This window comes from Silene latifolia, chromosome Y (genome assembly GCF_048544455.1).
Source record: "Silene latifolia isolate original U9 population chromosome Y, ASM4854445v1, whole genome shotgun sequence".
Lineage (NCBI taxonomy): Eukaryota > Viridiplantae > Streptophyta > Magnoliopsida > Caryophyllales > Caryophyllaceae > Silene > Silene latifolia.
This window is the reverse complement of record NC_133538.1, coordinates 43,566,664-43,594,640: the sequence shown is the minus strand read 5'-3', so window position 1 is coordinate 43,594,640 and position 27,977 is coordinate 43,566,664. Positions and strand designations below refer to the sequence as shown.

The 27,977-nt window shown below is 40.0% G+C and overlaps 3 protein-coding genes across 4 annotated transcripts; all 3 read left to right on the top strand.

Moving 5' to 3' along the window:
* The first annotated feature begins 45 nt into the window (after positions 1 to 45).
* Positions 46 to 9,996, top strand: LOC141633586 (tRNA (guanine(37)-N(1))-methyltransferase 1-like). Of its 2 annotated transcripts, XM_074446025.1 has the most exons (9): positions 46 to 1,027; positions 2,176 to 2,274; positions 2,890 to 3,009; positions 3,088 to 3,254; positions 3,438 to 3,508; positions 5,061 to 5,203; positions 5,924 to 6,035; positions 9,223 to 9,335; positions 9,513 to 9,996. In XM_074446025.1, the coding sequence occupies exons 1-9, from the start codon at positions 113 to 115 to the stop codon at positions 9,657 to 9,659; spliced, it is 1,887 nt and encodes a 628-aa protein (XP_074302126.1). In that variant the 5' UTR covers positions 46 to 112; the 3' UTR covers positions 9,660 to 9,996. The 2 variants fall into 2 exon arrangements, with proteins under 2 accessions (XP_074302126.1, XP_074302127.1); XM_074446026.1 differs by lacking the exons at positions 9,223 to 9,335; positions 9,513 to 9,996 and adding an exon at positions 7,644 to 7,812.
* Positions 9,997 to 10,927: 931 nt separating this feature from the next.
* Positions 10,928 to 16,041, top strand: LOC141633293 (universal stress protein PHOS32-like). Its single transcript, XM_074445788.1, has 4 exons — positions 10,928 to 11,737; positions 13,407 to 13,722; positions 15,559 to 15,613; positions 15,785 to 16,041. Exons 1-3 carry the CDS (start codon positions 11,288 to 11,290, stop codon positions 15,567 to 15,569), a joined length of 777 nt encoding a protein of 258 aa, XP_074301889.1. The 5' UTR covers positions 10,928 to 11,287; the 3' UTR covers positions 15,570 to 15,613; positions 15,785 to 16,041.
* Positions 16,042 to 24,062: 8,021 nt separating this feature from the next.
* On the top strand, positions 24,063 to 27,662 carry LOC141627954 (uncharacterized). The gene is made up of 4 exons (XM_074441148.1): positions 24,063 to 25,376; positions 25,936 to 26,181; positions 26,705 to 27,005; positions 27,304 to 27,662. The coding sequence occupies exons 1-4, from the start codon at positions 24,063 to 24,065 to the stop codon at positions 27,660 to 27,662; spliced, it is 2,220 nt and encodes a 739-aa protein (XP_074297249.1).
* The last annotated feature ends 315 nt before the right edge of the window (positions 27,663 to 27,977 follow it).

Genomic DNA, 27,977 nt, shown 5'->3' with positions numbered 1-27,977 from the left:
GTAAATACTTCGTATAAACTTACAAAAACGTCTTCCACAAGACCACAACCCTTACATTGATGAAATACCGCCATTATTGCAAAATTACACACACTATATCTGTTTCCATGAAATGCTATCAAAATTGATGGTAATCCGTCACCAAACTCTCACACTCTCTCAAACCCACTTCCCTAAATTCATCCTTTACACCCCTTCTCTTTCTTCTCTCCTCCACACCACCGCCGCCGCCGCCACAACCACTGTATACTGCCACCGTTCTCCGGCAACCACCGCTGCAGCCGCCACTTATGGCCCTTCTCTTCGAAAAGGTATTTCTCCCTTAACATCCTGCAAAACCCCTTTTATTGATTCCACCCCTCAATTTGTAAATGAGGGTGAAAATGAGGAGAAAGTGGCTCCCTTTGATGAGGGTCAGTTTACTAGGGTGTATGAGATTTCGGCGATTCGGGTGCCGTCTGATAACTGTTATGAGATAGAGAATAGGATTAGAGGGCATTTGTTGAACTGGCCTCGGGTTTCGAATATTGCTAGGGTTCCTGGTGATGAGGTTGATGAAGAGGTTGTTGATTTGATTAGGGTTGGTAAGGATGTGGAAGGTGGCGAGGAAGATGGGGTTGAAAAGGCGGTGAGCCGGAGGCTTTATGGGAAAGCTGAGGGGGATGGAGATGAATTGAGTGAGGTTTTGTATAGGGATAAGCTTGCTAATGAGTTTAATGCTAAAGGGTTTATGAAATTTAGGAATTTGGCTAAGATTTCGAGGCCGACTAAAAGAAAGAAGAAGAAAGAGAAGGAGGGGGAGGGGAGTGATGTCGAAGGAGAGAAGGGGACGGGAATGGAGAGGAGGAGGAGGAATATTGCTGTTGAGGTTTTGGAGGAGGGGGCAAATGTTGGTGATGGTGATGATATGAGTACACTGTTAGGGGAGGAGTTCAAGGGAAGGAAGTGGAGAGGTTCGACTAGGTTGTTGCTTTTGGATGAAAAGTATGCTGGTAGAAAGATCGATGAGCTTCCTGAAGCTGTGAAGGTGATAAATTTCTGACCTTTTTTCGTGTTCTTGGCTCGGTTAATTGTTGTGTTTATGTGGCTATAATCTGCTCAGCTGTTCATAGAATGTGCTCATGCTCAGTAGGTATACCATGTAATACACCTTCCGTTCAAGAATGATCTTCTTTTTCAAATTTGTGAGAGGAATTTTGGAAAGTAGGACGATCATTTTTGAGTAGAGGGTGCGATAGTTTTGTGGCAGTGAATAACCTTTTTGATTTATTGGAAGCTGCCTGTTAAGTGCTGGTTGGAATTGTACTCTCATAGTCTCATGTGCTTTGTTAAATGCCTTATCTATTGTCCTTTTGTGGTAATTTAATGTAGATGTTTTTTCCACACAAAGAGGTTAGTCGTGAACATGGAGCTGCTTAGGATGTTGATTGTGTGCTTTTGGGCATTTTAATTTCTTACTGGAAGGTTGATCAAGCAGTTGCTACATTGTGAACCTTCACCAACCACTTTAGAATTTGGCAACTTGAATTTTGTGTCTCCACTACAATGTCACAGTCAGGATTAGGGGTGATAACGAGCCGAGCCGAACAGAGTATGAGCTTGGCCTTGCTCGGCTTGTGCTCCTGAAACAAAACTCGAGCTCACTCGAGCTTGTAAAAATTGAGCTCATTATCAAGCTTGCGAATTTAAATCCGAGCTCGAGCCGAATTCGATTTCAACTCGAGCCTATATATAATTGTTAATTTTTTGTTTTTTTCTTCCTATATTTTCTTATTCAAAGGTTAAATATAAAAATATTGGGCAAATGAATGAGAACATTTGATATGCCGATACAAAGATATAATTATGTTGACATATTTTTATTAAATAAAAGCTAGATATTATTTAATCACAAAAGTTCGAGCCGAGCCAACGATAGCTCGGCTTGGCTCGTTAAGTTCTCGAGCCGAGCCCGAGCTAGCACTAGCTGAGCTTTGACGATCTTTGACCGAGCCGACGAGTCGCTTACGAGCTTTGTCGTCTCATTATCACCCTTACAGTTCAGAGATATTTTTGGTTATTAATGTGTTAATACTTGTATGCAAATGAAAGTAACATACTAGCATGATTAGTTTGAATGTCCATATCAAGCTGTATAACTTTCCATTTCCCTAACATTTTTATTGTATTCTACAGGCACTCCTAAATGATTGTTCTAATGAAGATTTAAAGTCATGTTTCGAGCTTGTTAGGTGTAACCTGACCTTGTTTTATGATTACTGGCCAGGTGATGAGGTATGTGTGCATGTATCTTCTCTATTGTGTGTGGTTCATAGTGTTCTCTTTGTCATATTTATTTTGGTGCTATGCTTATGTGTCATGAACACTATCTCTCTTTCTTACGGGGCATTGGCTCATATAGTTCCACTGGAAGGTCCCAGACCAAGTAACTGCAAGGGTAAGCAAAAGGAGAAATGTAAAAATGAATCCTCTGAAAGTGGTGGCTTGTTGAAATTTGAGTACGAGGATTTTTATCCCATGATCTCAGTTGTAGCCAAAGACTCATTATTCTTTGGTTCTGGATTATAATGCAGTAAAGCAAAATGACTCACGAGATTATGCAAAGTAGCCGTCATTCGACGTAGATTTTGACGCAATCTTCATTTTCGGTCAATTTCTACTTCTTTGTGTTGCTACAAGGGTAAGGCTGCTTACATTCGACAACCCCTGACCCTGCAATTTGTGCGAGCCCTTGTTGTTGTTGGCCTTTTGGGTGACACTGCTGACACTTTATATTATGTACTCTTGCAGTGATGTGATATGTTTCAGGTTATTATTGATTTTTTTAACTGAATGGAAGTTCTTTTTTTTTTTTTTTTATTTTTTTTTATTTTTTTGCTGCTCCCTCAGATTTTATCAGCATTGTTGCCAAAAGACATGATTATTCTTTCTGCTTTTGAAAGTGTTGGGCATGTTGCACACCTGAACTTAAAAGATGAACACTTACCATTCAAAAGAGCTATTGCAAAGGTGACTTGTGGGATCTAATTTTATTTTTCCTTGATTTTTCAAGTAATCGGCAGAATGAGAAGTAGCGTTTGGTTTCAGGTGGTCCTTGACAAAAATAAACCAAAAATTCAAACAGTTGTGAATAAAATTGAAGCTATCAGTAATCACTACAGAACAATGCAGCTGGAGGTCCTAGCTGGAAATCATTCCCTTGCTACAACTGTCATCGAGAATGGCTTGCGTTTCCAACTTGACCTTGCCACCGTGTAAGCATTTTGCTTTGCCATACATCTGCACATGACACTTTTGATTTAGGTATTTCAGTGTGAATAATTACTTCTGTCAGTGATGGACATTGGACTGATATGTGTTCTAGGACCCCTTCATATGTTGGTTTCTTAATAGTAAAGGCATTAGTCTATTTTCTGTTTTCTTTGAACTGAATGCAGGTATTGGAATTCAAGGTTAGCTACTGAAAGACAGAGGCTCGTAAATTCCTTTACTAGTAGTGATGTGCTATGTATGTACACTTCATATTGGTCATGATCATTACAATATTGTGTCTGTAATAATGTGCTAGCTCTAAGCCTCTAATTCCTGAAAAATGGGTAGCTTTCTAGATTATGTATTATATTGCTGTCACGTGGTGTCTGGGAGTATCTTTCAACATAACTTCTATCCTAAAAACTTAAATCATCACCCGCATATTTCTTCTTACATATTTACAAACAGAGTCTATTGATTGAGAGTAGAAATCCTTATAAATCTCTGCTTTATATTAAAAGGGAATACTTTGCAGTGGCAGCTATAAGCGATTCATGGTTTACTGAAATTATTAGCTTGGTTTGGTAGAGGGTAAAATGACAAAGTTATCAGTGCAACTTTTGTTATGGGTTGCCTTTTGTTCCGGGGAAGTGTTGTGAAATTAAGAAAATTCATCATTTAAACCTACAAATATAGTACAGGGTAATTGATTTATGTATTCTATGTCAAACCAAATTGGAAAGGTGAGCAATCGTCTTGGGGTGGAGGAAGTAGGAATAATCAGCTCTCCAAGATTCCTTGATAGGGCGAGATGCAGAGTACGTTAAGTGCATTTTTTTATGACTTCAGTATATATTTCCTAAATTTGATTTTCACGGATGTGATACTTTATGTTCTTAGAAGTTTGTAGGCTCTATATAATAATAAATCTATTGCAAACAACAACTCCCTCCTATTCACTCATTTCTTCCCTCTTTTCTTATTTATGCTAGTCAGATTTTCTTCCCTCTTTCCTTTTTTTGGAAATTTTTGTGTGGTCCAAATTCAGTTATATGTGGGGTAGAGTGGAATATAGTGGTTTGTGTGGTCCAAAATCATTTCCTTAATTCTTGTGCAAAATAGAAGGGGGAAGAAATGAGTGAATAGGAGGGAGTATTTAATATTTTTTTTTATGTGACTGTGGCACTATCTTATAAGACCTTATTTTGCCAAACACCACTGCAAAAATAGTTTCCGCTAAAAAACACGATTCTTGTCCTCCCTCAGTTTTTGAGATCGAGTAGATTAGTTTTTCTAAATATTTATGCACGCCACTTTAGTTACAAAAGTAGGGTTCTTTATCTTCTGGGTTAAAAGAAAAGATGAGTTTGATAACGAAATTGAGTGAAAAAGATGGAACTTCGGACAAAGGGATTAGAAAATGGACATTTTCCAAGGCGGACATAAAGGAGTATTAGGTAAGTGGTAAAGAGAAATTCATAAGAGGGAGGGGGGAGGTCACGACTCACGAGGCATGTGCTATAAGGGTCAAATTGCCAGAGGGATTACTTTTTTCGCTGGCGAGTGAGTAAATCTTTGAAAAAAAAGTCCGACAAAGAAATCTATATTTAGTTTGTTGCTCACGCGACATAAAATACAAGGCAGCACGCCACAACAAATTCATGTGCATGCCATGTTTGTGGGTGGATGTTTTATCTTTTATTATACTGGTCTGCGTTCTTAGGCTATAAAATATGTTTTACATGCGTGCTTTATGGACTGGACCCCAAAATTAAAGTAATTTAACTTTCTTGTCCCAAAAATTACAGGTGATGTTTTCTCTGGAGTTGGTCCAATTGCTATATCTGCAGCAAAGAAAGTGAAAGGTGTCTACGCTAATGATTTGAATCCAAATGCTGTTGATTATCTCGAAAGAAATTGTGTCCTGAACAAGCTTGGGAGTAAGATAAAGGTATACGGTCTCAACTTCTGACATACCATCCACTTTCTTTGAACACTTGCTGTAGTGTCTGCCAGTTTAGCTTGTGTTAATTCCCTTGATCTACCTGTTTCTCTTCACCCCTGGCAAAAATATTATGGAAACAAAAAACAAGGAGCTGATATTGAAAGAGTAGGTTTTACATTTCTTTCATCCAAGAATGGTCTAATTCACTTGTTGTGGTGAGTCCTTGCCAGGTTGTATACTGTACTTCTACAATGGATGTGTTAGTTCATAAGTATCTAATGCTAGATAAAGTTGAAGGAAACTTCATGCTAGATCTGTGAAAATCAAGGTTACTGAAGTTTCTCAACCCCCAATAAGTTGCGAACGGGTTTGCTTGTATTTATATTAGGGCGTTTGCTTAAAATCTATGGTCAGATACTCGATAAAGTACACATGGCTTATTGGATGTTACATATTGATATTGGACTTGGCAACCTTGGTGGAAAGTACGGAGTATATAGGATTGAGAATGAATGACTCTAGGAGCTTCTTACCATGCCCATGCTTATTTGGCATCTGTTGGCAGTCTTGTTCTATAGTCATATAGATTCATGGGGGAGTTGTTGATGCAAGCTAAAGATTGCGTTTATATAAAGGGCGAAAATTTGTAACAGTCAGATGACACTCGAGTTTAATCAGATGGAAAGTACTGTTGCTAACCTTCACTCATTTTACTTTTGGTTTTAGGTATATAACATGGATGGGAGAAGATTTATTGAAACTGTTTTCTCAAACAATAACGCTCACTCCATCACACAAGTTGTAATGAATTTGCCAAATGATGCTGTGGAATTTCTAGGTCTGTTTTCTGGAATCTGAACTTACCTTTTACTTGACTTGTGCTTGTTATGAGTCATCTTTTCCATTTCGTCTTCTTTACTCACTTGCCAAAACAAAGCAAGTACTGTAGAAAATGACCGAAGTGCAGCTTTATTTTGAGAAATTATGGTTTTCCCTTAAATTTCTCATCGTGGATTACCCGACACTCACATCCGTATCAGGATCCGACACCCATACCTGTGTCTGAGCAACAGAGGTTATGGCTTATGACAATAGAATTTAGATTTTTTGGTAACTGAAACCTTAGTTCATGTAATTGTCTGACGAAAGATGGACTTTCCACCCGGATAGAATCTTTCAAGTTGGAACCGTTGAAAGATATCTGTTTCTAAACCATTACGGGGAGTTTGGTTCGCATAAGGGTTATGGAAAAGAATCAAGACGCCTGTTTGGTTCTGATTTAGAAAGGTAATGATATACCCCTCGATTCCTTTGGCGACTCTTTGGTTTTCAAAAATATCAAACTGTATGATTAGGATTAGTCGGTGGCTAGGTGGCTCGGGTTAAGTGGTCAGGTTTTTGGGTCAAGTGGGGTTTAGTGATTAGGTAGCTTTGGATGGCTAAGTGGTGAGGTCAGGTGGGGTTAAGTGGTTGGGTGACAGGGTGAGTCAGTGGGTAGGTGGCTCAGTCAGGCGTTTAGCGGTGTAGGTGGTTGTGTCAGCTGGAGTAAAGTTGTTGGATGAGTCAGTGGCTAGCTGGCTCAGTCAGGCAGTCAGGCGTTTAGGGAGTGGGGTTTGTTGGTTAGACGGTCAGATGGGGTTCCGTGGTGGCTAGGTATTAGGTGAGGTTCAGTGGTCAGGTGACTAGGTGGGGTTCGGGTGGTCAGGTGAGGTTCGGTGGTTTGTTGAGTCGTTTCTGGTCAAGTCGTGTCAGGTGAGGTTCGGTGGCTAGATGGTCAGGTGGGATTCGTTGGCAATCTTGTGTTGGATTGGGTAATGAAAGTGTAGATGAATGCGGGGGTTAGCAAATAAGGAAAAAGGGTAGAGGGTTTCATTGAAGGGATGAAACAAACACTAACAAAGGGAATAATTATTAGGTTTTCCCTTAGACCCTTTCCATTTCTTGAGACCCTCAACCAAACATCCCTTTAGTAATGTATCATTGTATCCTCCTTACTGTTTCAATAGTAACCGTCTATCACACAATTATTCACACTTGTAAGGAATGTGTAGCAAACTTTAGAGTTTAAGGTATTTGGAATAGAAACTGTTGCATCTTTTTATACGGGATATTTTGTACCCAGTAATTAGTTACTGAGTACTAAATGTTTTTGTAGCTACGAGTTACTACCTCCACTCCAAATCTCTCTGTCTCCATCCTAAATTTATTGTTGCCATTGTTTGACTTTGGTGGCTAATCCGTGTCTACTTTGACAATTAATTCTTCCAAATACATCAAGAGAAGAAAAATGAGATATCTGCAATGCGTAATTTATTAAAAAGCGGTTTTATCATCTCTATAATGTTGTGAAATATGAGAAAATATTTGTAGGGTGACATAGTTTGACCACCAAAGTCAAATAAGGACAATATTAATGTTCAGTAGTTCTTTTTTAAATTTTTTGCAGCTCTACCCTACAATCCTTGATCCCTGTTCTCTTAGACTCAAGTGCTCCACGAACATAGGGACTGCCATGGAAGTTGTGTTTCTACTTTCAGTACTATCTTGTGGAACACAGAAACTTATGAGCAAAAGTTAAGCAAAGTTAGCAGTTGTAACAACACTGTAGTTTACTTTGGAGCGGACATATGATGTGACTATTAGTTTTACTACTTGTGTCATTTTTATTCGTAAGGCGAGGAACCATCGTTTTTCCAAAAGCGTCATCCTTTTTTTTTTTTTTTTTTTTTTTTTTTTTTTTTTTTTTTGGTATATACCCTTGGTGTATGATGTTTGCTGATGATATTGTGTTGATTGATGAGACAAAAGAGGGGGTGGAGAGAAAGTTGGAATTGTGGAGGCAGACTTTAGAGACTCGTGGGTTTAGGCTGGGCAGGAGTAAGACTGAGTATTTGAGGTGTCAGTTCACTAAAGTGGCGGGGTTGAGATCGACAGAGGCGGGTAGTATTATTTTCGATGGGAATGTTGTTGAGGGGTCAGATTTCTTCAGATATCTAGGATCTATTATTCAAAAAGATGGGGAGTTAAACGGAGATGTGGCTCACAGAATTAAAGCGGGATGGTTGAAATGGAAGAGTGCTTCAGGGTTTTTATGCGATAAAGATATGCCCCAAAGATTAAAGGGAAAATTTTATCGCACGGCAATTAGGCCTGCCTTACTTTACGGTTCCGAGTGTTGGGCCGTGAAACATTGTCACATTCAAAAGATGAGTGTGGCGGAGATGCGTATGCTGAGGTGGATGTGCGGACATACAAGGAAAGATCGATTAAGGAATGAGGTGATTCGGGAAAAGGTAAAAGTGGCGCCAATAGAGGACACGATGATGGAAAACCGACTAAGATGGTTTGGCCATGTGAGAAGGAGACCTATGGACGTACCAGTAAGGAGACCGGAGACTTGGAGAACAGAAAAGGTCCCTAGAGGTCGAGGAAGACCGAGACAGACATGGTTGAGAGTGATAGAGCATGATATGAGATTTCTGGGGCTTGAGGAGAGTATGGTGACGGAGAGGGCACAATGGAGGGAAAGGATACATGTGGATTTTTAGTATTTTTTTCTGACATATTTAGTGTTTTTTATTTAATTTACAAATTTAATTATTTGTTCTTCTCTCCTTTATTACACTTTTTTACCAACTACTTTCTTATATATTTTACTTGGTTTACTTTTAAGGCATTTCGGATCCTTAATTCTATTTCGGTTTTCAAAAGCGTTTTAATCTTTTCTCTCGATTTAAATTTTAATTTTTTATAAAAGAAATCCGGAATTCGATTTTAAAATCCGTAAGTTTACCTTGACTTTGCATTACATTTCCGCTCTTCCTTTTGTTTTTCATTTTCCCTGTTCTATTCGCATTTTGAGGTGTGCGTTCACCCATGGACAGTTCTAAAGGATGATTCATGTCAGCCGACCCCAAATCATTTTGGGATTAAGGCTCTGATGTTGTTGTTGTTGTTGTTGTTGTTGTTGTTGTTGTATAAGCTCTCAAACTAGAACACGTTTTTTCTCAATTTGAACTTTGCAGGTGCATTTCGGGGCATATTCGAGAACAAGCCAAGTGACAGAAAATTGACCTTTCCGACAATCCACGTTTACAGGTTTTCAAGTGCTGAAGACCCAGAATTTGATTTCCACGAGGTTTGACACTATCACCAGCATATGAAAGTAATCATGATTTTCATGTCTATGTTAAAAGAAGTTTCCTGAGCATGATAACATGTGCATCCTGCATGCTTCCATTTCTGTGATTGTGTGGCCTTGCTAAATGCTAATCCTATTATCTTTGCGTTCTTTCTGTGTGACATGTTGATGCAGAGAGTAAGAGTTGCTTTAGGAGAGGCGGCTTTTTCTGTCGAGATGCGTCATGTTCGCCGAGTTGCACCAAGAAAGTTGATGTTGTGTGCTTCATTTGTACTCCCTAGGAAGGTGGCTTTTAGCAAGGATAGTATTCATGATACGTAAATGAGATTCGTTCAGTATTAATGTGGATTGTAGGCCAATTTTGCTCTAAATATAGAGGCACTGCCAAGTCACACCAAATGGAGCAAAATATAAACATTGGAAAGATTGAAGGCTTGACCCATTGTATGTTCCATGTATCTACCCAAGTAACAACTCGACTATACGAGACCACATTCATTGTTAGTCATTTTTTTTTTGGTGCAACATTCGTTGTTAGTCATTTAAAAGCTTACTCCCTTCAGTCGTTTTCCTTTACCAATGAAAATACTTTGTACTACATTTTGATGAAGAATTAGAAGGGAAAGAATATCAGGAGAATCAATGATTGTTTTTTGCAGCGCTGAAAGATGATGCAATTACAAAATGTTCAGAACTCTCTGAGCCCATATACATCCAAATTCTAACATAATAACTAAGCTTAGCATTATCACTAGCAGAATCAAAATCAAAATCACTCTTTTACCCATTTTTTTTTAGGTTTAAATGAGCGCATTATGTCGCAGGTGAAAATTGAAATTGAGGTAAGAGACTCTTACCACTTAACCTAACTCATTTTTTGTTTTTCTTTTAACTAAAGGAGTAACAAGTGGACTACTTCGTAGTTCGTATTACACAATTTTTTTTTTCAGTCCGTCTTGCTTCAGACCGCCTTATTTTAGACCGCAATAAGAACTCTCATAAGTGAGAAACACATGGGTGGTGGGACACCCCCATGTGCTTTTCATTCACACCCTAAATGAGTTTTTTGTGAGAGGAAATGATATCCGTCTGACCATTTCAGACAGATATGGCGGTCTGAAATAAGAATTTGTGTTTTTTTTTTTGGTGTTGATCAACAATATCCCCTACCGACAGCTAGGGCACTATATTTCGGGATACTGAAGACAATTTTTAATGGGTTGATCACTTCCAAATTTGATTTTTTCATTTGCAAGAGTCAGGAATCGAACCCTGTCGTAACTCGTAACCAAGGATTAAAATTTTTCCAAGTGTAAAAATCACACTTCATTGTCTTTATCAAAGAAGTAATAAGCATACTAAAATTCTATTGTGTTAGGCTTTAGATTGGTCACAAGTCCTAATATTTTTTTATGCATTGTCGATAAATAATAGAGTTTTCACTGAACAACCTAAAAATTAAATTGTCTTTCCTAATCAAATATGAGTAATAACACATCACACTTCATTATCCTCTAGATCACTCGAGACCAATAATCAACACGACGACACTTCATTATCTATCAACATTAACCCATTTTGTTGTTTCCAACAATTCACAAAATATCACAATTGTGTTCGAATGCTACCTCATGATTGTCTCATTCTAATTCATACAACCTTGTTGAATACACTTGACTTAGCAATTAGCATCACCAGCCCCACCAACATAGAATCTCTCTATCTATCATCCTCATTTCCATTCATCTTCTACCCACACACTTTCCCAATAACCAAACCCCCAGCTATAATCAACAACTCATTTCAACCATTTTTTTTTTTAAAAAATCCCCAAATATAGCCCAGTCCACTAACCCTAATAATCTTATAAAATCCAATTCTCTTCCCTTTTTCGTCAACTAATAAACCCCAAATCCTCCAAATCCCTAAATCCCCAAATCCCTAAAAAAATGAGCAACAATCAGCAAGAACTGCAGGACCCAGAACTCCCAATCCCACCAATCCGAACCAAACCACCAACATCCTCTTCCTCAACCACCACCACATCCACCCCACGTGTCACCGTCTCAACACCTACCGCCACCGCGACGGGCGCATTCTCCGTCGACACACCCACCGCCGGCGCCGCTAGAAAGATCGCTATTGCTGTTGATCTTAGCGACGAGAGTGCTTTCGCTGTTAATTGGGCTGTCGTTCATTATATTAGGCCTGGTGATGCGGTTGTGCTTCTCCATGTAAGGCCTACTTCTGTGCTTTATGGTGCTGATTGGGGTTGTGTTGATGTTTCCGCCACCGATGCCGGAAATGAGCAGGAGTCTCATCAGAAGCTTGAGGATGATTTTGATGCCTTTACTACTTCTAAGGCTGCTGATCTTGCTCAACCTCTTATTGATGCTCAGGTTTTTTTTTTTAATTTTTAATTTTTAATTTACGGTTTATTTATTCGTCGTTGATTGTCCTGTGCGACTAATTGCTGTTTGTCTATTTAGTCATTCCGCCCCAATCATTTGTTTACCTTCAATTAAAATACCCTTGCAATGGATAAAAAGGACGGAGGGAGTATTTGTTTTTAGGGTTAGGGGAAATGTGGTTCCATGAGGTAATAAGTTTGCTGAAGTTTGTGAATTTGGATTTTGATTATTTATTAGGGTTTGAACAAATGTATGATTTTGTTACCTGGTATTGCCTAAGCTTCTGAAAATGAAAATTATGGATTTTTGCAATGGACGGATTGGTTAACCTCGTCATTTTCAACGTTGGTGTCTTCGGTATGTGTATTGTGCAAAGTTACTTGATAACAGACTGCCTACTAGTTAGGTGCATAGTTTTAAATATCGGCTGCGAAACTAATAAGTAACCGAGTTATAAAGGTTTTGGAGTTTAGTGGGACCTCATTTTACCATGATTAAAGGCGATATTGACCGCATTTGGCGATATTAGGCTGGGGTAATGTCTTTGTGATTGGAAACAAGATTTAATACTATGACTTAGATTTAATCGCATTTGGCCATAGATTTTTTCTGGAGGTGGTAGTTTTTATTTAGTTTTAAAATTGCAAATCCAACAAGGCTATGAAAGTATTTCTGATTTACCCTCAGTTTACTATCACAAGTCATTCTTCGTGTTTTGAGATAAGCCTTTTACTTTCAATCTATAGAAAATTAAGGGGAGAAGAATTATGAAGCTTAACATTTCCTAAGAGAACATATTTTGGAATAGTTGCTCATTTATTTTGAGAGAAGGGAGTATCTCAAAATGTGATAATGACTTGTAAGTTGTGACTAGAAAACTGGGGGACTCTATCTTAGAATATTAGTATCTTTTGCTGTTAAACTTTACGGTACTCTGTGAATTCTGGGTATCATGTTTCTGAGTTGGCTGTCGAGGTTACCAATTTACCATTATGGGCTGGCTTCTGTTTGCTGGTACAGTGCCGAAGTTATGTTTGTTTTAGATGGATTGATTAATATTTCCAAGGCATGTGTTTGGAATTAGTATAAGATAGTGGATTGTTGATAATGTTCTCATGCAAGTGGGTGAAAAATGGAGAGTGGTTGTAAAAAGTGCCATTTTCTCGAGCATCATTTCTTTTTCTGCAGAATTATGGTTTGAATTCTTATCTTCTATCGTATCGGCCTGAATTATCTTGGAAGATTTTGGCAAATGGCTTCAGTATAAATTTTCAGCTTGTATAAGATAAGTTTTAGTCATGGCTGGTTAAACGTGGACATATCTTGTCATCTTTTCCCAGTTCACAGAAAGTCAGACCTCAGAAACCACCGGAGGTATTGTCATTTGATGCCTTTAGCTGTTAGTAGTAACCCGTGATTGCTTATCATACAAGTCAGCAAATCAGCTCCATTGAGTTGGAGGATTGACATCTTTTATGTTTGTGAATGGTTTATTTTAATTCAGTGTTGTTTGTTGATCCTGTGATTAAGTTTTTGAATTTACTCTATGGTCAAAGTGTCAAATAATAGGTATTTTTGTTTCTAATAATTCGTGTTTCCTGTTATATTCAAACCAAATTCCGTGGGAGCTGATTTTATTTACTCTGCCTTCTTCTAGGTGCCATATAAGATTCATATTGTTAAAGATCACGACATGAAGGAGAGGCTATGTTTGGAGGTGGAGAGGCTGGGATTTAATGCTGTAATTATGGGAAGCCGTGGTTTTGGTGCTTCAAAGAAAGTAAGCAATGGTAGGCTGGGAAGTGTAAGTGATTATTGTGTTCGCCATTGTGTTTGTCCCGTTGTTGTGGTTCGTTATCCTGATGAGAAGGATGGGAACGACGATGATACTATGCATTCTGTGGCTGAAGCTGACGAAGAAGGTTTGCCAGAGGAGGAAGAGGAGTACCATGATGCCTCTGATGAACGCAAAGGTTAGTGTTTTATGTTGGTGCATATGATGAGCTTTTATTTCTCTCTTAGCTCTGTACTTTCGAGCTTGTTAATCTAACTGATGTTGCAAGAACCTGAGACACTTGAGATTTTTATTACTTCAAAATTTGTTTCGATTAATTAGCATGGCTAGAGTGCTTCTTCTATGGCTTTGTATAGAAGGCTAGTTGCATTTTTATATTCCTTGAGCTGGAGATTTTGTTTTATAGCCCGTATACTTTTGAGATTTGCAGCTGTCTTTTAGCTTGTTGGAGTTGATGACGCTTCTTAGGAAGTTGTTTAGTCACTTGTTTTTGGGTTAATGTAAAGGCTTGTTATTGGTTATATATGTTCTCATTTCTCTTCTTGCTCATTTATGGGTTTCCTGCCTTATCGGTAGCATTATCATAGATTTTCTAATCGAGAGTGGTTTCATTAGAAGGGTATGCAATCAAGATTACTAGTCGCGCCTAGGTATGGAGGGACTAACGCGATTTCTTCCCGAGTATTTCAAGGGCAACTGTAGAGATACATGAGACACGAGTGGTACTAGTGATGTTGTAGTTTTGACTTCTGAGGCATAATGCTATATTGTAGCCATAGATAGAAGTGAATATATTACTGTTTTGTCTTCATAATTACAGTAGATTGGTTAATGCTTGTAATGGTGACCTATTTATGCGAGCCTTACAGTGTACGATAAGCTAGGACTGGGTTTTGCTTTGAGCCTAAAACAGCGTGCCTTGTGTGCTCAAGCCCGGGGCTGAGTGAGACCCTAACCAAAACATCTTAGTGTACTATGCAATTTTCATATTTTTCTAGTTCTTTTATTTATGCCCTTTCCGTGTGATACGTTATCCCGTTTTCAAATCCGTAAAGGGTAGTGTTGCACAAAATTTTATTTTGGAAATACAAATTTGTTTGCAAAAACATCGCGCCTCGTGTTTGAGGCCCGCACCTTCGCCTCGGTGCTCACACTTTTTAATACGAAGGTTTTGCTTTGCAACTATTTTTTGGCTGCCTTTTCCCCCTTGTTTTACATGATGATATCAGCATATTCACGTCAATCAGAGTTTTGGCCTCTTGGTTGTTTCTTCAAGTCCAAATACTATTCTATAATCTGATTTAAGGATCTTCAATTTCATTTCCAATGGAGTCTAAAAGATGCAATTATCTGGCTTTAGAGTGATAGAATGAAGTTTGGTTCAAGATTGGTAGAATGGAATGGATTAGAACGTGATACCAAAGAGGAATGGCTCTAGATGTTAGAACCCCACATCATTACAACATTGTTTTATACGCTTAACTGAAATGGAGTTCGAAGCTTGGGGTAAGACCGTAAGAGTAAGGTATGAGATTCCAAGGGGTTGGAATGAATTTATAATCCATCAAGTATACAACTCTATTCCTAAATACCTCAACCAAACACTAGAATAACTCAACTCCATTCCAAAACACTTAATCAAACACCCTCTACGTAAAATGGCTTAGTTGATTGTTTGCTTTTCTTATATATTGAGTAACCGTAGACAATGTCCAATGTGAGCCATCTTGGACACAGCCTCTTTAAAAAATGAGGGAATGTCTAGCTTTTGAGAGATTAAAGTAATGTTAACTAATACAGTTTCATGAATCTTGCCTGCTTTATCGAGGCAAGTTCCACCTGATTGTAGATTTAACTGTTAGCTGATACATGTAGCAGTTGTAACTCCTGATAGATGGCATTATCAGGGAAAAGATATACTCTGTATGACTCATAATTGCAAATTTCTTTTCATTTTGTCTTAACGCGTGCTTGCATGTGTCCTAAGATGGATGCTAAATTGCTAACTATGCAGCTGCAGCCTGAGGCTCTGAGCTAATCTGTGATCTGGGGTGCTTTTCAAGTAGAAGGTATGTTCTTGGGACTTCTGCTGTGATTTCATACCCGCGTTGGCTTTGTTCATATATCCTAATTATGAAGCATGAAAATGTACCGTATTGTTAGAAAATGTGCTCTGCTGTATATTTTGTCACACTTGGATTATGCACGTAGTTTTGATACGGTTATTGTTTTCGTGTCAGATTGTTCTGTAAAAATGGAGTCTGCTGGTTTCGGCGTCCATCAACACGAGTTGAAGCTGGAGTCTTGTGCTTGTCTTCTGTTGCTCTCATGGATATTCATTCTCCTTATGTGAAACTGTTTTAATGTGTATTAGCTGAGAATGCTAGTTATAAAATAGATTACTTTGACATCTGAAAAATTCTTACTGGCTTGTTTGCCTCAGGCATTACTTGTTTTCGACTCCTTTTAATTTACAGTAGGATTTTGAAGGCGGTGGTTTCCTCTCGTGTTTTTCTTGTTATACTGATCCAGCTTCGACACTTCAAAACTGTCATTCGGTACTTCCTCAGTTCCTCTTCCTCAATGCAAGGGTCGTCATCCTGTATTGGAGTGTCGATGCTCCTTTGTTTTGTTGAGCGCAATTCCTATAAAAATCGCACATGCTTATACTGACCTTTTGAGCTTTTGTTATAACGTCCATCTTTTCAGTTAAAAGTCGTCAACTCTTTGTAGTATCACTAGTATGATGCGCGGTACCAAGTGACAAGCTGCTTATCTTCACTGAATTAATTTGTCCGAGTAGGGGTGTCGAAAAACAATTCTGCACCTAACAGTTAAAGTGCTCTATGTAGCGTATCTCATTTAAATCAATAGGTCCTGGTATAGACGGGTGGGGCGAACAGACAGGTAAAGACCTCTAATAAAATGGGTAGGGGGGACAAGGTGGGGCATCCCATGTACTTCTCACTTTATGGTAAATGGGTATTTTGTGAGGGGAAATGATATCCGTCTATACGTATAAACGGATAGTGTTCGTCTATAATGAGAATTTGTGCATTTAAATTCATGAGATATGTTTATCAATTTAGCATCTTGATCAATCAATGGCTTGACGGTCAATTTTGACGAAGGCTGAAAGTGGCGCAAGCAAGTCCATGTCGGATTGAAAGTGGTTTTTAAGAGCCCCTTGGTTTATGGAGCAATAATTTGGTCCCAACATTTTGTAGCTTCTTATCCATGAGACAGCCTACACCCATCCCCTCAATTATTGATGGTGGCCACATAAATAACACTAAAAGTCTCATTATATCTGTCACTTGTCACTCATATGTAGGCTTGGTAAATGGGTCAATCGGGCCGGGTTTGGGTTGGGTTATATTGGGTCGGGTCGTTTTTGGGTCAATAACTTATCGGGTCACTTTTGGGTCGGGTCATTTTTGGGCCGGGTTACTTGGAATTGGGTCATTTTGGATCGGGTCAATCTGGGTTGTTTGGGTCATTTCGGGTCATGATTTTGCCTTAATTAAGTCATTCCGGGTCATTTTGGGTCACTTTGGGTCGGGTAATTTTCGGGTAGGGTCACTTCAGGTCTGTCGCGTCACTTACGGGTGATGCATTTTGGGTCATTTTCGGGTCTCAGGTCAGCTTTATCGGGTCGGGTCAGCTTTGCCAGGTCTACTCATATGGGTAAATAAGACAAAAATAAGAGTGCCTTAGGAGTTACAAATGATTTGTCTTTATCTACCCATGTGGGTAATATTTAACCCGTCACAAGCTTGTGAAACATATGGCCCGTCACAGATAAGAATTTGTGCATAAAATTTGGGCATCAGGCCTTGGTTGTACAAAATCTGAATAGCAAGGGTTAACATCGGTTCAAGATCAGATCAAATTAGACCGGGCAAAAAACTAAAAATGAAGATTAAGAGTCCAAGAGCATACCTAAATAAATTAGGTCCGCGAAAGACCGATGGTCCTGTCCGATCCTTTTTTTTTCCCGAATCGGACCTAAACTTGCTCACCCCTAATCGATAGCATTTCATTTGGTGTGTCATCTCCTATCCCACTATCTTCTTTGTCACAACCGATTCTTTCGTCAAATGATTACGTAGATAAAGGACACTGAGAACACGGAAAATGTGACAAAATGGGATGGAGAAAGAAGTTAATCATCAAAAACTTGCAAATTATAGGGGTCATTATGCCAATATTGGTAGGTGCATACCACGACTTTTTTGGCCTCAAATGAGGCACAAAGTAAGGTGAGGAGGATTCGATTCCTTAAATACATGATACTTGGTCTTAACCAATAGGCTATTCTTTCCGATAGATGTATACCACATGTTGAATTAAACTGTACTAGTTTTTAACCCGTGCAACATTGCACGGATATGTATTTGGGCAAGTATTAATATTTTAGGATGTATATTTATTTTTGCATTTCTATTGTACTTATCTAGTTGGTCTAAATCTACGATTTACATAATTTATGTTTAAATTTGTTACAAACACGTGTTCAAATAACGTAATTTACTCTTGTAAATAAAAATTACATACATAAAAAAACTTTACATCCGGATAAAAGAACTATAATCTAATATAATCAACTTTAACATATGTATGTAATTCATTTGCGTTTTATGTTCGATCGCGTATATAAATATTATTCCTTCTTAAAATTATGTAATTTTATTATTATGTAATTTTGTTTTAAAAATTATGTACTCCATAATTCAATTTCATTTACTCGCATTTGTAATTCATTCTGTGTATATGTTATAATTTTTATTTACACGGAATGTATAAAACTATTTCATAATATTAATTCATAGAATTTTTTCATAATATTATTTCATAGAATTTGTTGTAAGACGGAATTTATCGCATTTTTGAAAAGACGGAAATCGAAGAAATAAATACATTCGACACTCATGGCCCCACCATAATACTTGAATTTAAAAAAAAAATTGCATTAATGACGTGGCGCGCTAAGGATTGAGTATTGTCTTTTGTATTAATATAGATAAGATTGGTAGAGTAAAAAGCATGATATAATTTGGTTTGGTACTACTTGGCTACAGCCTACAATCTACATACATGCATGTTTATTATACTTTATTTAACGGCTAATCTCGTCATCGATAGGCTAAAGATCATAATCAAGCCATATATGAAACCAAAAAATACCTTCGCCACTTGATATTAATTTGATTATTGCAGCAAATTGACTTTAGTTTAATGAAAAATATTATATCTTTATTTCCAACATTGGGTGATCTATTAACAAGCAAGAATATTGTTTAATGCATTTTTGCAACTTGATGAATCCACTAATTTTGCACAATTGATCTGTATACAATTAATCCAATGAGAATTACATCATCTCATATTCTCATGCCTAATTAATTTAAGGTTACATATAATTTAGATCAGATCAGATCATGTCTAATAGACTCTCCAATATACTCCTTAGATCGAATTAAAACCCCTTGAGAATTTAGGGGTGTTAAAAACGCATGACAAAAAGTTAAGTCGACAATTCAAAAAATCAAATATATATTGAATTAAGTAGTTGGAAGAATAACCCTCTTACGCTTTAATGACGATGATGGTAACACCATTAATATATGGCTATTATCATCCTCTTCCTCCATACTAATTAAGGGTGTTACATTGTTACGTAAACTCAATGGTGGCAAAACCTGATTTTCATAATCTTCCTCATTATCTTCATACAAACTACTCTCGTCATCATTATCATTATCCTCATCGTCATGGAGATGGTTGTTTACACTGCTTTGTTGTACCGAAACTTGTGTTGTACCATGGTTATTGTGAGACGAGACACATGATAGGCATAAGGACTTAGAATGAGGGAGTTGTGGGCCAGAGGCGGTCCAAGGCGTGGTGGCTTGGCAATTGTGGCATAGAACACACCTATTGTGGTTAGCCACTAGGAAGTTGGCTCCGTGGACCTTGTTGTCACATGCCCAACATAGGCTTGCTCGGTCCGACTCACAGTACAAATTGGCTGGCTCATCACATAACTCACACCCTATTGTATTACTCATCGATTATATCCTAGTTTCCTTTCCTTACTCTGGACTCTTATTACACACCACAAATAATTAGATGGGAATATGTGGGTTAAGAGAGAATTTAAGATGGATATGAAGGTATATATTTAGTGATAAATGTTTACTAAAGAGGAATAGTGAGGTAACCTTGCATTGTTTCTCTGAATGTGGAAAGTGATTTGTGGTGTATGTGTAAAATTGTGACCTTGAAGGTTCATTCATTTATATGTTGAAGGGTATGTGAGCCATAGAAAATAAATGGAAAAGAAAAAAAGGATAAAAGAGAGGGTTTTCCCCCTACCTCAACTTGATGCTGATTGTTATTTTTTTTAATGGGAGTATTGGTGTAACTAACTTTGTGGTAAGTTAGTTAACTCGGTTTTTGTGCCATAGAAAATAAATAATGCAGGGATTAACTCGGTTAGCCTTAGCTGAGGTGAGGGAGCTTAAAGATAAAGGAAACGGTTTTTTTAGGCAAAATGACTTTGAGGTGGCCGCAGCGTGTTACGATGAAGCTTGTAAACTGCTTAGTTTGAGCCTGAGAAATATTGGAAGTGAAGATACTCAATCATTATCTGACCTTGTTGTTTCCCTTATTTCTAATATGGCTGCTTGTGCTTTGAAACTTGAGGAATACAAAGCTGCTGCGGGTATGTGCTCCATGATTTTGGACAGATTTCCTCGTAATGTTAAGGCACTTTTTCGAAGGGCGGTTGCTTATATGAAGTTGAAAAGGTTTCCGTTAGCTGAATTGGATTTGGTTGAAGCCTTAGCTGTTGAACCTGGTAATAAGGATGTGTTAAGAGAATTAGATGTGGTAAAAGGTCACATTCTCATCAAGGAAAATGGTAAAAGAGTGTTGGAGCGTGCTACTGAAGATGGCGTGGATGAGAACAATAAGAAGCCTGTTCACATCTTGGCATCTGACGTAGGTATAAAGGATAGTGTGATCACAGAGGTGATGGAAAATCATAGTAATGCGAGTATTAAGGAAAATCAGAGCGTGAATATGAAGGTGATGGAGGCTCAAAATATTTGTGCTAAGAAGTCGGTCCTTGAGTTCTCTACTAACTCAGTTCTTGAGTTCTCCAAAAAGGGAGATGGTAGTTCCCGTCTAAGGATTCCCGCACAATCCTATAGAAAGTTACTGGATGGTAAAAATGTGAGCTTTTACCGTAAATGTGATTTGTCAACTTTAACTATCCGGATTCTCAAGAGTGAGGTTACTAAGGAGCGAGACATGCAGTATAAGAGAAGGATGTAAGAAAAAGAAGAAGAGAAGGAGAAGGCCTAAAAAGGGGAAATCTAAGACGATGGGGGCAATGAAAGACACGACTCCTCATATTATCAATGTGAAGTCTGCCTTTCCTAGCGAAAGCTTGAACGCGTTCTCTGAGGCCGCCGTGACTTCAAGTGCGTCTTCAACCTGTGACAATTTTTCTCCTCCGAGTACTCATATCCTCCAAGATAACCTTAGGGGTGTTGATAATGACCCAAGCGTCCCTATCTCTCTGGTGAACGATAAGGCTACTTATATTTGCTATCCAGCTCAGAAGGATTCTATTGATCATCAGCCTTTCATTTTTTCAGCTCGTCCTAAGAAGTGTAAGATTTACTCGTTTGAGAAACCACCATGCGCCCATTTTACACCTATGCTTTGCAGGTACCCCTTTGCTCATCATGTGCTTGAGAATTGGAGAATGGTCATTTCCAAGAAGAATCATAGCCAAGGAGATGAATCTCCAAGACACAATTTATCTACTTTCTCCAAAAGTAGATCTCTCTCTCATAAATTTCTACGTCCTCGTGGCGTAAGTGTGGCTTGTTGCAGGTACTCTCCTAAAGCTCAAATAGCGAAGAAAAGAAAAGACATGCATCCTCAGCGTGCTATTCCAACAACTCTTCGAAGAAACCCCGTCTTTTAATAACCCCCGCCCCTAGTTTAAGTTTTTGTAATAATAATGTAGTGTTTGCACCTGACTTAGAGATCCAGGTATGCTTTGTATAAGGAACCTATTTTTATGGCTGAAAAAAAAAAAAAAAAAAAAAAAAAAATTGTGGTAAATTGTTACTTGTAAATTAGCTAAATAGGGTCATTTTGAGTTCAACTTGCTACTATTACTGTTTACCTTGGAATTTGGATTCTAAGCCCCAAGTCAGCAAGGCTTCTAAGGGAATGTCTTGATACACATATATACCATCTTATCCTACACCCTATGGATCCAATAATTAAAATTTTTATAGTTGATCATATTCTCCATATATATATATATATATATATATATATATATATATATTTTTTTTTTTTTGGTGTGGCCAGAAAGATCTCCTACCGACAATTTGGACAATCTCCTTTGTCTTGAAGCGCAATTTAATGGGTTGACCCCTCCCAAGTTTGGCTTTTTCATTCACAAGAGTCAGGAATCGAACCCCTGACCACTTGTTTAAGAGATAATAGCCTTTATCACTCACACCAGCCAACTTTGTTATATTCTCCATATATATTGAAACATAATCAAAGTAGAATAAAAATCAACACTTTTTTGATTTAAAATCAAATCATTTGCTTTTTTTTTTATTTTTTATTTTTATTTTTTTATTGTATCAGTTAGGGTATCAATTATCAAATCGATCATTGAACCACCTTCGTTTTGTCAAGTCTAATCACAATTCTTTGGTATGTCGGACCTTGAGTAAGGAATCTCTCTTATATATGGAGACATAGAAGAAGGCCACGTGAAGGAGTCCTACGTGGCAAGATACTACTAGTCGTGGAGCTCTCCCATGCATGATGCATGCATACGCTGCTGTTGTTTTGTATTAAAGCTTCAAGGTTGGTCCATAAGATCAATAATAATAGTAACACAAGATGTGGGTCTGAATAATGTGGTTGTGAATTAAAGATAACAAGTTCTTGGAACCAAGTCTCAGCATACTCTAGTTTGTACTGGGCAGATGAATGCTTGGCAGAGAAGCCTCCTCATATCCACGTGTACTTTAGTCGTGCTAATGAGCTTTTACATTTACTTAAACAATTTCAAACTATACTGTCAAAAAAAAAAAAAAAAACAATTTCAAACTAGGAGCTCTAATGCCTGGCCAGACCTAGTGTGACGATCCGCACACTTGAACCCTTAGTTTTATTTATGCTTATGTAATTTCATTTCCCTTGTACTTTTGTAGTAAGTAATTTCTTAGTTTAGCATAGTTTTAGAATAGCTTTTCTTTCCTTAAATAGGTATATCGCTATTCTGAACTAAACTTGTAATTTCAATGTTTCCTGCTACCAGGACCAAACTATCAAATTTGCCTCTATGAGAGGTGCTAGTCAATGAAAAACCGCTTCTCATCCAAAAGCTTGTTGTTGCTTGTTGCTTGCTTTCAATAATCGTATTGCTTACTTTTATTGCTTTCGTGTGCCGGACTTGATAATCGTGAGTAGGATTCCCGACACACTCCGACCCGAGACCGATTACAAATAAACTAATGATCCTTCACTAGAGCTTAACGCTCTCGCTTGCATTCTTGTCGTGTGTTAGACAAGGGTGCGCGCCACGGTCCGACTCAAAGGCCCGGACCGTGACATTTGGTATCAGAGCTCGGTCTTCACGACGAGCCGCGTACTACGATGACGGAAAGAACACAGAAACGAGTGGGAACAAAGGAGAAACTAGGGCCCGGGTGACGGCCTTAGAGAAACTACTTGAGGAAAAACTTCCTCATCTGGAAGGACTCGTGGTGAGCCTCGGGGGAACTCACCAAGCCGTAGACGAGACGGTAAAGGGGCATGAGGCTCGCCTAGAAGCCGTGAATAAGACGATAAAGGGGCATGAGGCTCACTTTGACGCCATAGAGGCAATGATTCCGCGTGAGTACGCAGAGGAGATGGGCTATCTCCACGAGAGAGTCGGACAACTCGAGAACATGTGTAATACACTGATGAGAATGGCCGCAGACGGGAGTTTTGGGGGAACTCCCAAAGTGAAGCCGCCTACACCCCACAAGTATTGTGGGGCGAGAGACTCGAAAGAAGTCGACAACTTCCTCTTCGACATGGAGCAATTCTTTTGAGCTAGTGCGCTCGACGAAACACTGAAGGTCACTACCGCAAGCATGTATCTAATTGATGATGCCAAACAATGGTGGCGCTCCAAATACGCCGAGATTGAGGCAGGGAGCATAGTGCTGGAGTCATGGGACGATTTCAAACGACTCTTCAAGGAACAATTCTATCCGAAGAATACCGACTTCCTAGCTCAAAGAAAACTCAAGAGCTTGAAGCATACGGGTTCTATCCGGGAGTACGTGAAAGCTTACTCGACGTGTATGCTAGAGATATCTGATATGACCGAGAAGGATCGCGTGTTCCAGTTTGTCGATGGTTTGAAAGAGTGGGCTCAACGAGAGATCATGCGACAAAGGCACGAGTCCTCTCCGCGCAATGACCGCTGCCGAGAGGCTAGTCGACTATTATTCTGAGCGCGAAGCGGCACAGAAAAAGGTATTCCCAGCAGCGAGCGGGAGTAGCCCCAGATTTGGAGGGAACACGTCGCAAGCCAAAACTCCTTCTACGGGAAATAGTCGATTCCGTCCAGGAGGAGATTATAGGAAGTGGGGGCAAGCTAATTCCACCCCAACTTCCTCAAAGGGGAGCACTTCGGAAGCGTATACCGCTAGGAAACCGTTTGCTTGCTTCTTATGTAGAGGACCACACCGAATGTCTGAGTGTCCGCACCCAGGAGAGTTCAACACCCTCAAGAAGAATTTATCTAAGATGTCGGTTGAGCCAAACCCCGAAGGGACGGACCATGAAGTCGACCCGGGGGATGATGATGGGTTCAACGAACAGGGAGAAGTGGCACGGATGGGGGCGGTGCACATGATGTGTTCAATGGGAAAAGGCGCCAACCTTTCCGAAGCCAAGTCCACTGAGCTCATGTACGTTGAAGTAAAATACAATGGAATTTGCACTCGTTCCATGATAGACACGGGGGCCTCCCACAATTTTGTTACCCCGGATGAGGCGAAACGGCTCGGGATGGAGATAAACCGAGAAGGAGGAAGGATGAAAGCTGTTAACTCCAGTGCTCAGCCGATTCAGGGCGTGGCCAAAGATGTAGTGATCAAGATGGGTGAATGGAGCGGGAAGCTCGACTTCACCAGCGTCCCGATGGATGACTTCAAGATTGTCCTCGGAATGAATTTCCTAAAGCGAACACCGACCTTCCTGGCACCTCATAACGGTTCCCTTATGATGGTCGGGTCAAACCCTTGCTTGGTGAAGGCCGTGGGAGGAGATCGTAAGATGAAGGGACCCCTTCTTTCGGCGATGCAATTGAATAGAGGACCTCAAAAGGGCGAGCCAACTTATTTGTGTACCGTGTCCATGAAAGAGGACACTTCTGCTGAATCAGAGGAACCCTCGATAATGCGGGTGTTGGAGGACAACAAGGACTTGATGCCAGATTCTTTACCTATGAGTCTTCCACCTCGACGCTCGGTAGACCACCAGATCGAGCTTCTTCCAGGGACAAGACCTCCTGCTCGAGGACCATACCGCATGGCACCTCCGGAATTAGCTGAACTTCGAAAGCAGCTAGATGATTTAATTCGCTCAGGGTCGATTCGACCTTCTAAAGTCCCATATGGAGCCCCTATGCTCTTTCAGAAGAAACAAGATGGTAGTCTGAGATTGTGTATCGACTATCGGGCCTTAAACAAGTTGACTATGAGGAATCGCTATCCCATTCCTTTGGTAGCGGACTTGTTCGATCGATTCTGGTATTTGTGTACTTGACAAGTTGGATCTCGAGATCGGGTTATCATCAAGTTCGGATTGCCGAAGGAGATGAGCCAAAAAGCGCTTGCGTGACGAGGTATGGGTCTTTCGAATGGTTGGTCATGCCTTTCGGGTGACAAACGCACCGCCACATTTTGCACTCGATGAACCATGTATTCCATGAGTACTTGGACAAATTCGTGGTGGTGTACTTGGATGATATCGTTGTGTATAGTCGCTCTTTGGCTGAACACGCCGAACACTTAAAGCTTGTGTTCGCGAAACTGCGGAACAATCACTTATTTGTCAGAAAGGAGAAGTGCGAGTTTGCCCAACCCGAAGTCAATTTCCTCGGCCACATCGTGGGAAAAGGGAGACTTAGAATGGATCCGAAGAAGATTACCGCCATCAAGGATTGGGGCACCCCGAGAAACGTGTCTGAGCTTCGCTCTTTCCGGGGCTAGCAAACTACTATCGGAGATTCATCCGGGGAGTATTCTAAAATAGCCGCCCCCTAATCGATTTGTTGAAAAAGGATATCAATTGGGAGTGGTCTATCGACAGAAAAAGAGCCTTTGAGAGGCTCAAAGAAGCAGTGATGCAGGAACCCGTATTGGCACTGCCAGACATCACCAAGCCATTTGAAGTAGAGACGAATGCGTCTGATTATGCCCTTGGGGGAGTACTCCTCCAAGAGGGTCACCCAGTGGCCTTTGAGAGTAGAAAGCTGAATGGGGCCGAGACTCGGTATGCTGCCCAAGAGAAGGAACTCCTTGCTATTGTTCATTGCCTGCGGGGATGGAGACACTACCTCTTGGGATCGAAGTTTATTGTCAAGACGGATAACACCGCGGCATTCCACTTCCTGACGCAACCTAAGCTCAACAAAACGGGAAAGATGGCAAGAATTGTTGGCCGAGTTTGATGTGGAGTTCACTTATCGACCGGGAGCAGCAAATAGAGTCGCTGATGCCCTAAGCCGTAGATGCGACTTGGCCACACTGCATATGATCGCTCACTTGTCCACCACCACCGTGGTCATAGATATTCGAGCTAAGGCAAAGGAACACCTAGACCAAGACCCAATGGCGAGGACTCTGAAATAGTTGGCCTTAGAAGGAAAGACTCGCAAGTTTTGGGTGGAAGATGAGCTTCTATTCACGAAAGGACATCGCATATTTGTTCCAAAGGCGGCCGGATTGAGGAAGATGCTTCTACAGGAGTGCCATGATACCTTGTGGGCGGGTCATCCGGGATGGCAGAGAACCTTATGCCTATTGAAGAGAAGTTACTATTGGCCCCAGATGAAGGATGATGTGATAGAGTACACGAAGACATGCCTCATTTGCCAGCAAGATAAGGGAGAGAAACAGAAGCCGGGAGGGCTGTTAAATCCGTTGCCCGTACCTACGCGACCATGGGAGAGTATCTCTATGGACTTTATCTCTGGGTTGCCAAAGGTAGGGGCGTTAAGTGTGATCCTTGTCATTGTGGATCGATTCTCAAAATACGCGACTTTCATTCCTCTTCCTAAGGCGTGTAGCGCTGAAGAAACTGCCACCATGTTCTTCAGACATGTTGTGAAATATTGGGGATTGCCTCAAAGTATAGTCGGTGGACCGCGATTCTCGCTTCACGGGACTATTTTGGGGAGAATTGTTCAATCTTACGGGTTGAAGCTGCGGATGTCCTCAAGTTACCATCCTCAAACGGATGGCCGGATCGAACGATTCAATAGCATGCGGAAGAGTATTTGAAACACTTTGTTGGGGCAACTCAAATGGAGTGGGTAAGACTCCTTGATGTTGCCCGATTCTGTTTTTAATGTGCGAGACGAGCTCTTCATCCAACAAGAGCCCGTTTGAGCTTGTTACAGGTCAATAGCCGCTATTGCCTCCCACAGTTGCAGATACATATGGAGGCCGGACAAAGAAAGCCCACGAGTATGTGAAAGAATGGAACGTGAATGCCGAAATTGCTCGAGCTTACTTGGAGAAAGCGTCTCGCCGCATGAAGAAGTGGGCAGATCAGAATCGGAGACCAAGGGAGTTTAAAGTAGGCGACATGGTCATGGTGAAGCTGAACAAAGAGCAGATGAGATTCCTCCGAGGACGAGACAAGCGTCTAGTGCGGAAGTACGAAGGCCCAATCCAAGTGATCAAACGGATTGGGGAAGTAGCATACAATTTGGACCGCCCGCTGGATGAAGTGTCACCCTGTCTTTCATGTGAGCTGTCTAAAGCCTTACCATCCAGATCCTGAAGATCCCACCCGCAACAAGAGCAAGCGCGCCAACATCCGCTCCAATCAACTTCCAGCGACATCAGCCGACTGAACCAGCCATGAAGATTTTGAAGCGTTGCCGAGGACGGCAACAGATTAGGTGGGGGAGAGTGTGACGATCCGCACACTTGAACCCTTAGTTTTATTTATGCTTATGTAATTTAATTTCCCTTGTACTTTTGTAGTAAGTAATTTCTTAGTTTAGCATAGTTTTAGAATAGCTTTTCTTTCCTTAAATAGGTATATCGTTATTTTGAACTAAACTTGTAATTTCAATGTTTCCTGCTACCAGGA

Bases quoted from the DNA above. Each gene is read 5' to 3' on its own strand.
- LOC141627954 (XM_074441148.1), top strand. From the start codon at position 24,063: ATGACCGCTGCCGAGAGGCTAGTCGACTATTATTCTGAGCGCGAAGCG. The intron at 25,377-25,935 runs GTAGCGGACTTG...TTGTTGAAAAAG, and splicing joins ATCGCTATCCCATTCCTTTG to GATATCAATTGGGAGTGGTC. The intron at 27,006-27,303 runs GTATAGTCGGTG...TGCCTCCCACAG, and splicing joins ATATTGGGGATTGCCTCAAA to TTGCAGATACATATGGAGGC.
- LOC141633293 (XM_074445788.1), top strand. From the start codon at position 11,288: ATGAGCAACAATCAGCAAGAACTGCAGGACCCAGAACTCCCAATCCCA. The intron at 11,738-13,406 runs GTTTTTTTTTTT...GCCTTCTTCTAG, and splicing joins AACCTCTTATTGATGCTCAG to GTGCCATATAAGATTCATAT.
- LOC141633586 (XM_074446025.1), top strand. From the start codon at position 113: ATGCTATCAAAATTGATGGTAATCCGTCACCAAACTCTCACACTCTCT. The intron at 1,028-2,175 runs GTGATAAATTTC...TGTATTCTACAG, and splicing joins AGCTTCCTGAAGCTGTGAAG to GCACTCCTAAATGATTGTTC. The intron at 9,336-9,512 runs GTTTGACACTAT...ATGTTGATGCAG, and splicing joins CAGAATTTGATTTCCACGAG to AGAGTAAGAGTTGCTTTAGG.